The sequence below is a fragment of the Schistocerca nitens genome, chromosome 8, assembly GCF_023898315.1.
Source record: "Schistocerca nitens isolate TAMUIC-IGC-003100 chromosome 8, iqSchNite1.1, whole genome shotgun sequence".
Lineage (NCBI taxonomy): Eukaryota > Metazoa > Arthropoda > Insecta > Orthoptera > Acrididae > Schistocerca > Schistocerca nitens.
The window spans coordinates 196,502,382-196,518,598 of NC_064621.1; the positions used below are offsets into that span (position 1 = coordinate 196,502,382).

The window sequence follows — 16,217 nt, forward strand, 5'->3', positions numbered from 1 at the left end:
CTCAGCTGATGCTTTCGAGTATTTGAGAGTTGACAACCTTGCAGTTTTTACACGATTTCTTTTATTTCGTAATTATTTCAAAATTTTGAGCTGTATAAATAACTTTTTGTGTTTTTTTGAAGCAGATAATCTATATCGAAGTGTCTGTCTATCTAAACTGCGCAAATAAATTAAAGGATTACTTTTTCTGAACACCGTAATTATCTACCATTGCAACCGATAAGTTCGAAATTTGGCTCCTTATTTTCTACAATCTTCCTCTGCAGTGGTGCCAAGAAATCGCGCTCTGCGACGTAACGCTCAGGCTCGGTGACACTTCAAGAACAAGGTGTCGACACCTGCGATAAAAGGGACACAGCTCACAAGTTCATGTGACTGGTAAGGTGGATTGGCAACAGATTTAACCACAACTCTGTCCAGCACCATCGTGGACATGAAATGCTGTGTCGATACCTTGCTGTTTGAAGCGTTGCTGAGCCCGAATGTGACGTCGCAGGGCGCCGCGCCTCTGCACCAGTACAGAGCAAGACTGTAGGCAACTTTGAGGTAGATCTCAAACTTACTCGTTGCAGTCGGAGAATGTTACCAGGTTTCAATGAAGTGATACCTTAATTTTGTTCTGCAATGTACATTATACAGCGTATCCCGCCTAAGTCTATCACCTCATATACAGGGTGTTACAAAAAGGTACGGCCAAACTTTCAGGAAACATTCCTCAGACACAAATAAAGAAAAGCTGTTAAGTGGACATGTGTCCGGAAACGCTTAATTTCCATGTTAGAGCTCATTTTAGTTTCGTCAGTATGTACTGTACGTCCTCGATTCACCGCCAGTTGGCCCAATTGAAGGAAGGTAATGTTGACTTCGGTGCTTGTGTTGACATGCGACTCATTGTTTTACACAGCACGATGGAGCTCCTGCACATTTCAGTCGAAGTGTTCGTACGCTTCTCAACAACAGATTCGGTAACCGAGGGATTGGTAGAGGCGGGCCAATTCCATGGCCTCCACATCAGTACGTAGCATCAACAGGTTAGTGTTCATCATGAACGTGGTTTTGCAGTTAGTGGAATGTTTACAAATGCGGAGTTGGAAGATGCCCATTTCATGTATGGATTAGCACGGGGCAATAGCCGTGGCGCGGTACGTTTGTATCGAGACAGATTTCCAGAACGAAGGTGTCCCGACAGGAAGACGTTCGAAGCAATTGATCGCCGTCTTAAGGAGCACGGAACATTCCAGCCTATGACTCGCGACTGGGGAAGACCTAGAACGACGAGGACACCTGCAATGGACGAGGCAGTTCTTCGTGCAGTTGACGATAACCCTAATGTCAGCGTCAGAGAAGTTGCTGCTGTACAAGGTAACGTTGACCACGTCACTGTATGAAGAGTGCTACGGGAGAACCAGTTGTTTCCGTACCATGTACAGCGTGTGCAGGCACTATCAGCAGTTGATTGGCCTCCACGGGTACACTTCTGTGAATGGTTTATCCAACAATGTGTTAATCCTCATTTCAGTGCAAATGTTCTCCTTACGGATGAGGCTTCATTCCAACGTGATCAAATTGTAAATTTTCACAATCAACATGTGTGGGCTGACGAGAATACGCACGCAATTGTGCAATCACGTCATCGACACAGATTTTCTGTGAACGTTTGGGCAGGCATTGTTGGTGATGTCTTGATTGAGCCCCATGTACGATACAACATGTGGTTCATGCACGATGGAGCTCCTGCACATTTCTGTCGAAGTGTTCGTACGCTTCTCAACAACAGATTCGGTGACCGATGGATTGGTAGAGGCGGGCCAATTCCATGGCCTCCACGCTCTCCTGACCTCAACCCTCTTCACTTTCATTTATGGTGGCATTTGAAATCTCTTGTCTACGCAACCCCGGTACCAAATGTAGAGACTCTTCGTGCTCGTATTGTGGACGGCTGTGATACAATACGCCATTCTCCAGGGCTGCATCAGCGCATCAGGGATTCCATGCGACGGAGGGTGGATGCATGTATCGTCGCTAACGGAGGACATTTTGAACATTTCCTGTAACAAAGTGTTTGAAGTCACGCTGGTACGTTCTGTTGCTGTCCGTTTCCATTCCATGATTAATGTGATTTGAAGAGAAGTAATAAAATGAGCTCTAACATGGAAAGTAAGCGTTTCCGAACACATGTCCACATAACATATTTTCTTTCTTTGTGTGTGAGGAATGTTTCCTGAAAGTTTGGCCGTACCTTTGTGTAACACCCTGTATTTCCGAAATGAGACAAAATGTGAATGCAATATTGGCGAGGGATGCATTGGTCTCACGGGCTCACACAGTGGGCAGGAGTATATAATCCATAAAGGAAAACGAACATCACTTACATTTTTTTAAACGGCACAAGCGCGTTTTTCTCTGTCCGTTTTCTTTTTTTTCATCAGTCCTCTGTTGGTCGCCGCCCGCCATGATATCCTCTCTTGTACCAACCTCTTCATCTCAGAGTAGCACTTGCAACCAATTTCCTCAATTACATGCTGGAGGTATCTCTGTCTTCCTCTACTGTTTTCACTCTGTACCGCTCGCTCTAGTACAATGAAAGTTATTCCCTGTCTTAATAAATTTCCTATTATTCTGTCCCTTCTTCTTGTCAGAGTTTCCCATATTTTCATTTCCTCTCCGAGTCAACGCAGAAATTCCTCATTCCTTACCTCATCAGCCCACATAATTTTCAGCATTCATCCGTAGCACCACATCAAAAATGCTTCGATTCCCTTCTGTACCAGTTTTCCCACAGTCCATGTTTCATTACCGTACCATACTCCACTCCAAATGTATAATCTCAGATATTTCTTCCTCATAGTAAGATGAATGTTTCATACTTTCTCTTGGCTAGGAGTGCCCTTTTTGCCAGTGCTAGTCTCCTTTCGATGTTCTCCCTCCTCCATCCGTCACTGGTTATTTTGCAGCCTAGGTAACAGGATTCCTTAACTTTATCAACTTCGCGACCATCAGTCCTGACGTGAAGTTTCCCATTGTTCTCATTTCTGGAACTTCTTATTCCTTTCGTCTTTCTTCGATTTACTCTCAGCATGCCGGTGTAAGCTGTCGCCAGCTTACCGGTCCGCAAAGGGGTTGCGAGAAGATCAATAGTAGGCGCTGGAACAAGCGCGCCTATCAGGAGAGGGCCAAAGACAGACTCGCAAGCAATACCGCCAATGCCGCCAACACCCTCTCTACCTAAGGTATTTAGATAGCCGCTGCGGAGCCCAGAGCACAGTCAGTCATAGTCAGTCAGCCCAGTCGCACACAGAGTCAGTCGCAGTCAGCTCAGTTACTACTACCTCAGTCGTGATTTTAGTTGGCGTCTGTGAGTTCACATCACCAGCACCCAGGGTGTAGTGCTTATAGCTGTCAAGGGTCAGTGTGTAAATGCCCAGTGCTTTTACCGTTCACGCAATGGTACTGCGATGAAACGGCTCTCCGAAGCTGTGTATCCATTTGTATTGCATTGACACCGTCGAAGGATACCGATTTTAGCGAGCTAGGCTGCGATATTGCTGCCGTAGAATTTTGACGTGGGCTGGTGTACGGCTCTCCTTCTTACAAAAGCCATAACACGGTCTTCTCTCAAGCAGAAAATATTCAATTACGATTTCTGAATGGAAAATTCACTGCGCAGTCTTCCCTTATATACACATAACAAAAAAAGTTTTTCGTCACCCCAGTTCCCAGAACTCCTGAAGATAGACGTTGACTGTGATATTGTATCACAGACATGGTCTCTTTGAATGTTCAGAGATGTCACTAAACCCGCCCAAAGAGGTAAACAATCATGCATGAGCAGCAGCTATTAGACGGAGGGGGTCCGACAGCCGATCAGTTCCAGTCATTCCACAAGGAAGAAGGTACACGACTCATGTTGTCTGTAGTTCAACCATGCCTAGACGGTCAATACCGCGGTTCCATCGCGTCCGCATTGTTACTTTGTGCCAGGAAGGTCTCTCAACAGGAGAAGTGCAGTTCACTCTCGGAATCGTGGTGACACAAAACTTTTTTTTTATATGTGTATGCAATGTAGATGGCGTTACCCCTACCTGTTTCCTGCGGTGTCCCGGAAACGGTTGCCATTTATACATCCTAGTACGTATTACACTTAATGGCTATTTGACGTTCGTTGCATGCCATCTTCAATCGTGTTGCTATTTTTATGACGAGTGTTGCCCTAATGTAATCAGCAGCCATTGTGGAAAAAAGGCTGTGAAGTCCGACGCGAGTCGTGCGTAGGTAGCTCAGTCTGTAGCCCAGTTTCCTGTTTAAGGAAAAGGTCGCATTTTCAAGTCCCGGTCTGGCACACAGTTTGCCAGGAGCAGTTGTAGACTGAAAGTGGTTAAGGTACATTTACAGCCTTCATATATTTACAAAACGTGCTTGACAACGCTGACTGGAATATACTGTTTTTCCAATGTGCGCAAACTCTATGGATTAATCGATGAGAGTATACGGAACAAAACAGGTCTAATGAACTTATGTCTAATGAACTTATGTCTAATGAACTTATGTCCCGAAATGCATTTATTCAGTCATACATTGTTTCAGGGACTGAGATCTAATACATGCTGTACCGTGCAGCAATAGTTACAGTATGTGTTGAAAATGATTTCCATGTGTCTCAACGCGTGCGTGTACGCGCCATAGCACGTTCTGTCTCACACGTTCACATCGGCCAGGCTGCATCCGAACACTGTCAAAGGCAGCATGAATACATTGTTCAAGTGTCTCCACATCTGGAATGGGCTGTGCGTACACGATACTTTTGGGATTCCGCTATAACCAGAAATCGCACGGGCTGAGGTCCAGTGAACGAGCAGGCCATGCAACTGGAATTCCTCATCCGATCCATCGATCAAGGAAGGCATTATTGATATGCGTCCGGACGTTAACGGCGAAGTGGCTGGAGCACCATCATGTAGCAGTTACATAACTCTTCGAATCATCAATGGCACTTCTTCCAGCGGGGGAGGCCAATTCACCGGCAAGAAACGTCAATAGTTCCGGCATGTTAGGCGACGTGGGAGTAGGACGAGTCCCAAAATACTGTCGCCAGTTATCGTGGGCCACACACTGCAGCTGCACCGATGCTGATGATTGTCACTATACCATGGTGGTTCTGCATACCACCCCAAAGATGACTGTCATGGAAATAGAAGATAATACTCCATCTAAAGGTGGCCTCATCTGTGAATAGGGTGGCTGGCGCATATTCCGGAATCGTGGTTGCCTGGTGAAGAAACCAGTGACAAAACTTCTCCCAATGTGGAGAGTCTGTCGCTAGTATGCCCTGCACACGCTGTAAGTGATGTGGATAGTACAAATTGTCATAGGGAATGTTCCACATGCTCGTCCGGCTTAGTCTGCACTGGCGAGTCAACTGCCTGTAACTGACACGGCGGTCGCCTTCCCCAGAATTAAACACATTCTCCACCAAGTCTGGTGTCACAACATTTCGGGTATTTCCTGCATGATTTACTGCTTCATGAAGCGAACCTGTCTATGACAAAAGGCGAAACATGTTTGCAAACATTGAATGTTGCGGTTATTGTCCGTGGAGATAAGTCTCCTGATACAATATTGCTGCCACTGCCCATTGCCATTTGCCTTTCCGTAAGTAAACGCCATGTCGTCAAGCTCTCGATTCTAATGCGGAACCATTGTGTGCAACGCTGTATTACATTTACTACATCGGGAAAGTGAATTGGACACAATTGACTATGGCAGGGGAGGGCGCTAGGACATGACGTATGAGGAACAGTGGTACTCTCTAGGAGGAAACTATGCATGCTGTAACTGTGACTGCATGGTACAGCGTACAGCCTGTGTAACAAAGAGTAATTAATGAAATGATCTCTAGCATAAAACCCATGCATTTCCGGACATAAATTCATTACACCTTTTTTGTTCCGTATCCTCTCATCGATCAATCCCGAGAATTTGTACACGGTGAACTAAATCTCACTGTTTACCACACATTTGGAAGTCGTAAACGGTACGCCGAGGGCTAATAGAAATTCTTGGGTAACAGAAGAAATATTGAATTTAATTGATGAAAGGAGAAAATATAAAAATGCAATAAATGAAGCAGGCAAAAAGGAATACAAACGTCTCAAAAATGATATCGACAGGAAGTGCAAAATGGCTAAGCAGGGATGGCTAGAGGACAAATGTAAGGATGTAGAGGCTTGTCTCAATAGGGGTAAGATAGATACTGCCTACAGGAAAATTAAAGAGACCTTTGGAGAGAACTACTTGTATGAATATCAAGAGCTCAGATGGCAACCCAGTTCTAAGCGAAGAAGGGAAAGCAGAAAAGTAGAAGGAGTATATAGAGGGTGTATACAAGGGCGATGTACTTGAGGACAATATTATGGAAATGGAAGAGGATGTAGATGAAGATGAAATGGGAGATAAGATACTGCGTGAAGAGTTTGACAGAGCACTGAAAGACCTGAGTCGAAACAAGGCCCCGGGAGTAGACAACATTCCATTAGAACTACTGATGGCCTTGGGAGAGCCAGTCATGACAAAACTCTACCATCTGGTGAGCAAGATGTATGAGACAGGCGAAATACCCACAGACTTCAAGAAGAATATAATAATTCCAATCCCAAAGAAAGCAGGTGTTGACATATGTGAAAATTACCGAACTATCAGTTTAATAAGTCACAGCTGCAAAATACTAACGCGAATTCTTTACAGACGAATGGAAAAACTGGTAGAAGCGGACCTCGGGGAAGATCTGTTTGGATTCCGTAGAAATGTTGGAACACGTGAGGCATTACTAACCTTACGACTTATCTTAGAAGAAAGATTAAGAAAAGGCAAACCTACGTTTCTAGCATTTGTAGACTTAGAGAAAGCTTTTGACAACGTTAACTGGAATACCCTCTTTCAAATTCTGAAGGTGGCAGGGGTAAAATACAAGGAGCGAAAGGCTATTTACAATTTGTACAGAAACCAGATAGCAGTTATAAGAGTCGAGGGGCATGAAAGGGAAGCAGTGGTTGGGAAAGGAGTGAGACAGGGTTGTAGCCTGTCCCCGATGTTATTCAATCTGTATATTGAGCAAGCAGTAAAGGAAACAAAAGAAATATTCGGAGTAGGTATTAAAATTCATGGAGAAGAAGTAAAAACTTTGAGGTTCGCCGATGACATTGTAATTCTGTCAGAGACAGCAAAGGACTAGGAAGAGCAGTTGAACGGAATGGACAGAGTCTTGAAAGGGGGATATAAGATGAACATCAACAAAAGAAAAACGAGGATAATGGAATGTAGTCAAATTAAATCGGGTGATGCTGAGGGGATTAGATTAGGAAATGAGACACTTAAAGTAGTAAAGGAGTTTTGCTATTTAAGGAGTAAAATAACTAATGATGGTCGAAGTAGAGAGGATATAAAATGTAGACTGGCAATGGCAAGGAAATCGTTTCTGAAGAAGAGAAATTTGTTAACATCGAGTATAGATTTAAGTGTGAGGAAGTCGTTTCTGAAAGTATTTGTATGGAGTGTAGCCATGTATGGAAGTGAAACATGGACGATAACCAGTTTGGACAAGAAGAGAATAGATGCTTTCGAAATGTGGTGCTACAGAAGAATGCTGAAGATAAGGTGGGTAGATCACGTAACTAATGAGGAGGTATTGAATAGGATTGGGGAGAAGAGAAGTTTGTGGCACAACTTGACTAGAAGAAGGGATCGGTTGGTAGGACATGTTTTGAGGCATCAAGGGATCACAAATTTAGCATTGGAGGGCAGCGCGGACGGTAAAAATCGTAGAGGGAGACCAAGAGATCAGTACACTAAGCAGATTCTGAAGGATGTAGGTTGCAGTAGGTACTGGGAGATGAAGAAGCTTGCACAGGATAGAGTAGCATGGAGAGCTGCATCAAACCAGTCTCAGGACTGAAGACCACAACAACAACAAAACGGTACGCCACAGGAAATCCATCAGCGACAGAACAGTGAGTGGGGCTTTCTGTTGCAGGATGACGCCGGCGTACGCGGCGGTGTTGGTGTTCCAGCTTTACTGTCTCTACGGGCTGGGATCGGGCCCGCTCTGGAAGCAGAAGGTGGGCCGCGAGGTGGACAACTGCCGCGCGAACCTCTGGACCAACCTGCTGCACGTCAACAACTACGTGCACGCCGAACGCCCGGTGAGCGCTGCCTAACACTGCCAGTGCCACTGCCTACCTGCCTACCGACGCTAAGGAATTTGTGTGCAACCAGTGCGGCGTGCTGCGCCAATAAAGCAGACACTGCATCTGCTGTGTTGCTTTCCGATTTGTAGTTATTACTATATTACGAGCTCCAGCAACGCAAGATACATTAATTATATACGCTTCTAGTAGATTTGTGATGTTTGGCACAAATGTTGCCCTGAGTCAAGGCTGTCAGATCTTCTCAAAGGTTCAAATGTGTGTGAAATCTTAAGGGGCTTCAGGGCTAAGGTCATCTGTCCCTACCTGCCTACCGACGCTAAGGAATTTGTGTCCAACCAGTGCGGCGTGCTGCGCCAATAAAGCAGACACTCCATCTGCTGTGTTGCTTTCCGATTTTTAGTTATTATTACTATATTACGAGCTCCAGCAACGCTCCCTTAAGCGTTTTGGCTACCCGTGCACGACTCACAGCCAGACCCAAGCTTTCATATGTCGTCGCTCCTGCGTCAAAATTTCTACTCGCACACACATTATGCATTTCTCGCAAAGGAGAGGACATTTTAATTGAAGGTCACTGCCTCACTACTTAACCTAAATTATCCTGAGGACAAACACACACACCCATGCCCGAGGGAGGACTCGAACCCCCGCCGGGACCAACCGCACAGTGTCACTTCTTCTATAACGGATTATTAACGGCAATAGTCGTACTGATAAGTCTGCGTCGTAAGTTAGATAGTGGTAAGGCTCGACTCTTCACATTCTTGAAATGTATTCGCAGTTGCTATTGCGAACAACTATCAGCTGTATAACGGAACAGCGACAGTGAAATTATGTGTCGGACTAGGACTGGAACTCAGATTTACCACGCGAGCGGCCGCCTTAAGCGATTTGGCTACCCGTGCACGACTCACAGCCAGACCCAAGCTTTCGTATGTCGTCGCTCCTGCGTCAAAACTTCTACTCCCACACACATTATGCATTTCTCGCAAAGGAGAGGACATTTTAATTGAAGGTCACTGCCTCGAATCAGCGGATAAATACGATGCTGCAGTTCCTGTGTTGTTAAGAACTATGTAATGTTCCTTAGGAAATGGATCTTTCTTCTTTACAACACAGGCTTGCAATATCGTCTTTACATCCACGTGGCTGCTTAACAATGACCTTCAAGCTAGATAGAATGGAGGTAATTCAAAGATGGATTATCATAAAAATAATCTATGCAATGAAACAAGAGGAGACTGGAAAATAAGACAGAATGAGTAATGCAACGAATTACACAGAAAAAAATCAGAAAAATATTTTCTGCCACGAAGCAGTGCAGTAAAACTACAGCCAAAGTACACGGTGTCTACAACGTTCAAAAGCCTGATTCAAAAATCTGATACCTTGAATCGCCATAAGTCTGCTATTTCTTCGTCGCTCTTGACATATTTTATTTAATTTTATATTTTTGCCTTCGTGATAATCAAATGGGATTACCCAACAGCACCGAATTCTCTCTTTTCCTTCTAATTTTTACTGGTATTAGTACGCTCTTTTAATTGCGTTAGTACTCCTTTATTGCCGGCCGGGGTGGGCGAGCGGTTCTAGGCGCTACAGTCTGGAACCGCGCGACCGCTACGGTCGCAGGTTCGAATACTGCCTCGGGCGTGGATGTGTGTGATGTCCTTAGGTTAGTTAGGTTTAAGTAGTTCAAAGTTCTAGTGGACTGATGACCTTAGAATTTAAGTCCCATAGTGCTCAGAACCATTTGAACCATTTTACTCCTTTATTATTTCCCTATATTGTCATTTTCTTCCTTTTTCCATGTTTCTGATTTCTTATTTATTTCGCTTATAAAATTTTCTAAATTTAGTATTTCTCATTAACCTATTATCTTTCACTTATTTCCGATTCATTGATATTATTTATTTTTAGTTCCTTTCTTTTTTCCATAGTCAATGTTATTATTGACTACTTTTTTTCTAGAAATTGAATGTTTACTATGTTAGACGCTTCTGATTCGTTTTCTAAAGGTATCCAAAGAATTTTAACAATTACTTTGCCAGTAGCTGTAATTTTTTCTCTATATTTTATCGGATTTCACAGTGCGTCTTCTTTTTCAGTCTTCTCTTGTTGCAGTTCCATCATTTTTCTACTAATCCATCTTTCAAATACCTGTATTCTTTCTAGCGTGTAGACCATTGTTAAGCAACCACGTGAATGTAAGGAGTCGACTCTTACTACTTTTTTTACGATTCGTGTTTTTTGATTTGGATATCATTAGTTACACTTTACACCCTTTTCATTTTACAGATCTTGTATTTATTGCACATATTTCTAGTACATTCTGCTGTGCAGTTCCTCAAAGAAATGTAAATTATGTTTCTCATTAATTCTTCATAATTGTGTCTCTAAGTATTTTGGCGAAATTTGCTATTGTTACAGATTTTTTTTTCAGATGTAATTTTAAGACCAGTTTTATTGGCTGTTCATTCTTCGATATTTATTTCAATAACTGACTGCGTCAGATTTTTGTAAAAGTATTGCAAAATCGTCTGCGAAAGGTAGGCAATATTCCTTCATTGCATTCGAGCTCCTTCTTAGCATTTCAATTTTCTTATTCCATATCTTTAATTTTTTTGTAAGGCACAAAGAGGATTATGATTAATCTCTTTCACTTACACCAGTTTCTATTTCATATCTTCGAGACATTTCTCGCCTAGCTTTCCCTCAAGATACAAACTTCTTAGAACATTGTCTGCCTATTCAAATGGTTTCTGAAATCAATAAATTATAGTATTTAGGTTTACTGATTAACAGTCTGTACTGAATCATTGATTTTAATTTAAAATGTTGTGCACTGGATCTTATTTTTCAGAAACCACCCTGTTATTCTACGGTTTTCTTGTCTAAAGATTCTTCAACACTGTAGAGGAAATTTTTGAGAATATTTTATATGTTACACTCTTACATGAGTTTAGTCCAGAAACTTTTCTGTTTGCCCAAATATTCTCAAAAATCTTGAGTAAATCTCTTATAATGTATGGTACTGACCATTTAAATAAATATGTTGTAATTGAATCTTCACCACTTGACATATTATTTTGAAGGTTTGAGAATATTATTTCTCTCTAGCTCAGTTTGTGGCCAATTTTCCTAAATAATTTCTTGCTTGCTGAAAATATTAATTTAACTGTTGGAACTCTGCAGCGTAAGAATCTCTAAAACTTTTTCAAGAATTTTGAAATCATCCTTGTCGAATAATGCAATTTTACCATTTTCTTCTGTGAGACAAATACATAACTGTACTTCACAGGTCCTCAGTCTCAAACGATTACAATGTTCCACGTAAATGTGGCAGTTGTGTGGGAGAGTCTATTCGAAACGTTCCCAGCGTTTTATCGAACATCACTGGTATATAAAGTGTGGGGTGTAGTAAAATATGCTATATAGTTCTAGTCATGTAAACAGGTTAACAAAAATATCAAGCAATTACACAAAATTATTTACAAAAGCAGTACATTAGATGAGTAAGTGATTCATCTTTCCTTGATGTGAACTAAAAGTCCTCAAAATTATAACATGTTTACAAAAAAATACATAGTATTCCACAGCTCTTAATAACGTACAGTTGACCTCACAGTAACTCACAAAAGAGTATGAAAGAAATAGCGAGATCATTGAGATAAACAGATAACATCAGTGAACAGAGGCATACACAAGAACTTTTAAGAATACAATGTAGAGGATAAGTAATATGTACGAAATTTTGTGTATGTTATCGAATACAGAAGCAAGATTCTCATAGGACATCATTATTATGTTACCACATTGGCTCACTATAACTATAGAATATGTCAAGAACACAAAATTTTATATAAAATAAACATTAATACATTCGTACAACAATAAATATCTGTATAATAATATCAGACGACAATGTTCACAACAACAATTTAAAGTTGTATTAACATGGAAGGAAAACATAGGTACAAAGAAGGTAGCTGCGAAGAAACCATGGGTAACAGAAGAAATACTTCAGTTGATTGATGAAAGGAGGAAGTACAAACATGTTCCGGTAAAATCAGGAATACAGAAATACAAGTCGCTGAGGAATGAAATAAACAGGAAGTGCAGGGAAGCTAAGACGAAATGGCTGCAGGAAAAATGTGATGACATCGAAAAAGATATGATTGTCGGAAGGACAGACTCAGCATACAGGAAAGTCAAAAGAACCTTTGGAGACATTAAAAGCAACGGTGGTAACATTAAGAGTGCAACGGGAATTCCACTGTTAAATCCAGAGGAGAGAGCAGATAGGTGGAAAGAATACATTGAAAGCCTCTATGAGGGCGAAGATTTGTCTGATGTGATAGAAGAAGAAACAGGAGTCGATTCAGAAGAGATAGGGGATCCAGTATTAGAATCGGAATTTAAAAGAGCTTTGGAGGACTTACGGTCAAATAAGGCAGAAGGGATAGATAACATTCCATCAGAATTTCTAAAATCATTGGGGGAAGTGGCAACAAAACGACTATTCACGTTGGTGTGTAGAATATATGAGTCTGGCGATATGCCATCTAACTTTCGGAAAAGCATCATCCACACAATTCCGAAGACGGCAAGGGCTGACAAGTGCGACAATTATCGCACAATCAGCTTAACAGCTCATGCATCGAAGCTGCTTACAAGAATAATATACAGAAGAATGGAAAAGAAAATTGAGAATGCGCTAGGTGACGATCAGTTTGGCTTTAGGAAAAGTAAAGGGACAAGAGAGGCAATTCTGACGTTACGGCTAATAATGGAAGCAAGGCTAAAGAAAAATCAAGACACCTTCATAGGATTTGTCGACCTGGAAAAAGGCGTTCGACAATATAAAATGGTGCAAGCAGTTCGAGATTCTGAAAAAATTAGGGGTAAGCTATAGGGAGAGACGGGTCATATACAATATGTACAACAACCAAGAGGGAATAATAAGAGTGGACGATCAAGAACGAAGTGCTCGTGTTAAGAAGGGTGTAAGACAAGGCTGTAACCTATCGCCCCTACTCTTCAATCTGTACATCGAGGAAGCAATGATGGAAATAAAAGAAAGGTTCAGGAGTGGAATTAAAATACAAGGTGAAAGGATATCAATGATACGATTCGCTGATGACATTGCTATCCTGAGTGAAAGTGAAGAAGCCGGCCGCTGGTGGCCGAGCGGTTCTGGCGCTACAGTCTGGAACCGCGCGACCGCTCCGGTCGCAGGTTCGAATCCTGCCTCGGGCATGGATGTGTGTGTTGTCCTTAGGTTAGTTAGGTTTAAGTAGTTCTAAGTTCTAGGGGACTTATGACCTCAGCAGTTGAGTCCCATAGTACTCAGAGCCATTTGAAAGTGAAGAAGAATTAAATGATCTGCTGAACGGAATGAACAGTCTAATGAGTACACAGTATGGTTTGAGAGTAAATCGGAGAAAGACGAAGGTAATGAGAAGTAATAGAAATGAGAACAGCGAGAAACTTAACATCAGGATTGATGGTCACGAAGTCAATGAAGTTAAGGAATTCTGCTACCTAGGCAGTAAAATAACCAATGACGGACGGAGCAAAGAGGACATCAAAAGCAGACTCGCTATGGCAAAAAAGGCATTTCTGGCCAAGGGAAGTCTACTAATATCAAATACCGGCCTTAATTTGAGGAAGAAATTTCTGAGGATGTACGTCTGGAGTACAGCATTGTATGGTAGTGAAACATGGAGTGTGGGAAAACCGGAACAGAAGAGAATCGAAGTATTTGAGATGTGGTGATATAGACGAATGTTGAAAATTAGGTGGACTTATAAGGTAAGGAATGAGGAGGTTCTACGCAGAATCGGAGAGGAAAGGAATATGTGGAAAACACTGATAAGGAGAAGGGACAGGATGATAGGACATCTGCTAAGACATGAGGGAATGACTTCCATGGTACTAGAGGGAGCTGTAGAGGGCAAAAACTGTAGAGGAAGACAGAGATTGGAATACGTCAAGCAAATAATTGAGGAGGTAGGTTGCAAATGCTACTCTGAGATGAAGAGGTTAGCACAGGAGAGGAATTCGTGGCGGGCCGCATCAAACCAGTCAGTAGACTGATGACCAAAAAAAAATTAACATACGACTTAAGACACAGACTGTAATTAGTTATCAGAATATTGTGCTTGTTTACACTGTTGACAACAATAGTACATTGTAATAGAAAGTTCTTCTAAGATAAACCTATATTTTTTCTAGCTCCCTGATTGCTGACAATGTGTATCTTTGTGTATAACATATATCCAATATGGTATGATATGCTTTGCGTTGTATTCTTTCAAGTTCTTTATATACATATGTTCATTGACATCCCCACTTTAACTGAGATCAGCCCTCACGACGGTTCTTTCATTTTAGGTTATGAGTTATTTTTAGGCTAGCTGCATGCTGCTTTGAGTCATTGTGTATTATATGTGAGTTTGTAAACATCATGAACTTTGCCGACTTTCAATTCATCTAAAGTGAGGATAAATTGTTTATCCACCTGATGTACTGCCTTCCTAAGTACTTCCCCATTATTACTTGATCTATTTGCGTCACCTTATGTGTACATTCCTTATTTCATTGTTGTTAGCAATCTTCCTGCTATGATGGTCGCTACGGCAGAAATCGGTAAAGAATAAAGAATAATTCGAACAGTTGATGCTTAAAATGCAGTTCTTGAAACTCGTGACAGCTGTAACACATCACCTCAATACCATATTCATAGTCAGACCCTTTATTGAATAGTGGTTCTTTTCAGCCGATTACCATGTTCGCTTTTAATGGGGAAAAGGGATCCCCAGTTGGGAATAAATGAGAGAGGCTTATCTGTTCCGGCATTTATCACACAAGCAACATATGTCAGCAGAAAACCTTGATCATACAGAGCCATTGGGACACTGGCTGATGAGACACTGTTATTCATTCTCCCAGACAAAAATTAAAATTTTGTGTGTGACCTTGAGTATGTATGTGTGTATGCACGTATTTATGCGGGTATGTTGTGTGTGTCACATTTATGTATTTACTTATTTTTCACTCTATTGCTGTTTGAGAAACACCAGTTGTAGTTTCATGGGGTTTTCAGTGACAGGTGAAACACCTATTGGCAGTATTTTGGAAGGGATTTAAAGATGTGTCATTCGCCCTACAGCCATTGGAAACGTGCCAAAAATTTGGCCAGGACAAAGACTTAGGAGTTCATTTTACTTTAATTATGGGACAATATGCCACTGACAAGAAATGAAAGTATAATGTATGTGAAAGTGTTCTTGATGGTGAATATACACAGTTTAGTCGACTGCTGGTGCGATAAGTGCAGTACACAAATGACGGAGCTATGTTTTCTTTGTTATTAGACGTTTCGTTCTCTACTTCAAGGAGTATTAGTATATCCGGCTGTTTGAAATGTCACTTATTATGGAGTTTCGGTTCTTCCCAGTTAGATCCGCCGAGCTGGTAGTGGGTCGAGGGGCTTCCAATTGAAATAAATCGGAGAGGCATACCAATCCGGCATTCTGTTGACAACCAATGCAAACTTCCTCAAATTTGGTCGAAGTATGGGATTGGAACAATTTTAATTTATTTCAGGAACAGCATTGACCCAGATGTAGTTACAATCGCGCGCGCGCGCGCGCGCGTGCGTGTGTGTGTGTGTGTGTGTGTGTGTGTGTGTGTGTATTTATGTGTGCGAGGGTAGACGCAAGAATTTTGTTTTTCATTTATCGAGTTATTCTTCTCTCAACAGCAGAGAGAGCTGTATGAGGAATCCAAATTAGAAGTATTTCGTCAGATTACCAAGGGAAGTCTACAGAAAACATAGGCTGGAACATTGCACAGTGACCATTTTCTTTGTGGGGCGAAGTTATCAGATGTCTCCGACAGAAATTAAAATTTAGTGTGTGTGTGTGTGTGTGTGTGTGTGTGTGTGTGTGTGTGTATTTGTGTGTGTGTATGTGTATGTGTCAGCGAGTAATCTGTGCACAAGAGGATGTC

General features: G+C 41.8%; 1 protein-coding gene across 1 annotated transcript in view; it reads left to right on the forward strand.

The window, feature by feature from the left end:
- LOC126199485 (O-acyltransferase like protein-like) overlaps positions 1-16,217 on the forward strand; it is a 357,891-nt gene that overhangs the window by 264,414 nt on the left and 77,260 nt on the right. Inside the window, exon 7 of the mRNA XM_049936407.1 lies at positions 8,027-8,195. Within this exon, the coding sequence (XP_049792364.1) occupies positions 8,027-8,195 (169 nt within the window). The remainder of the gene's footprint in view (positions 1-8,026; positions 8,196-16,217) is intronic.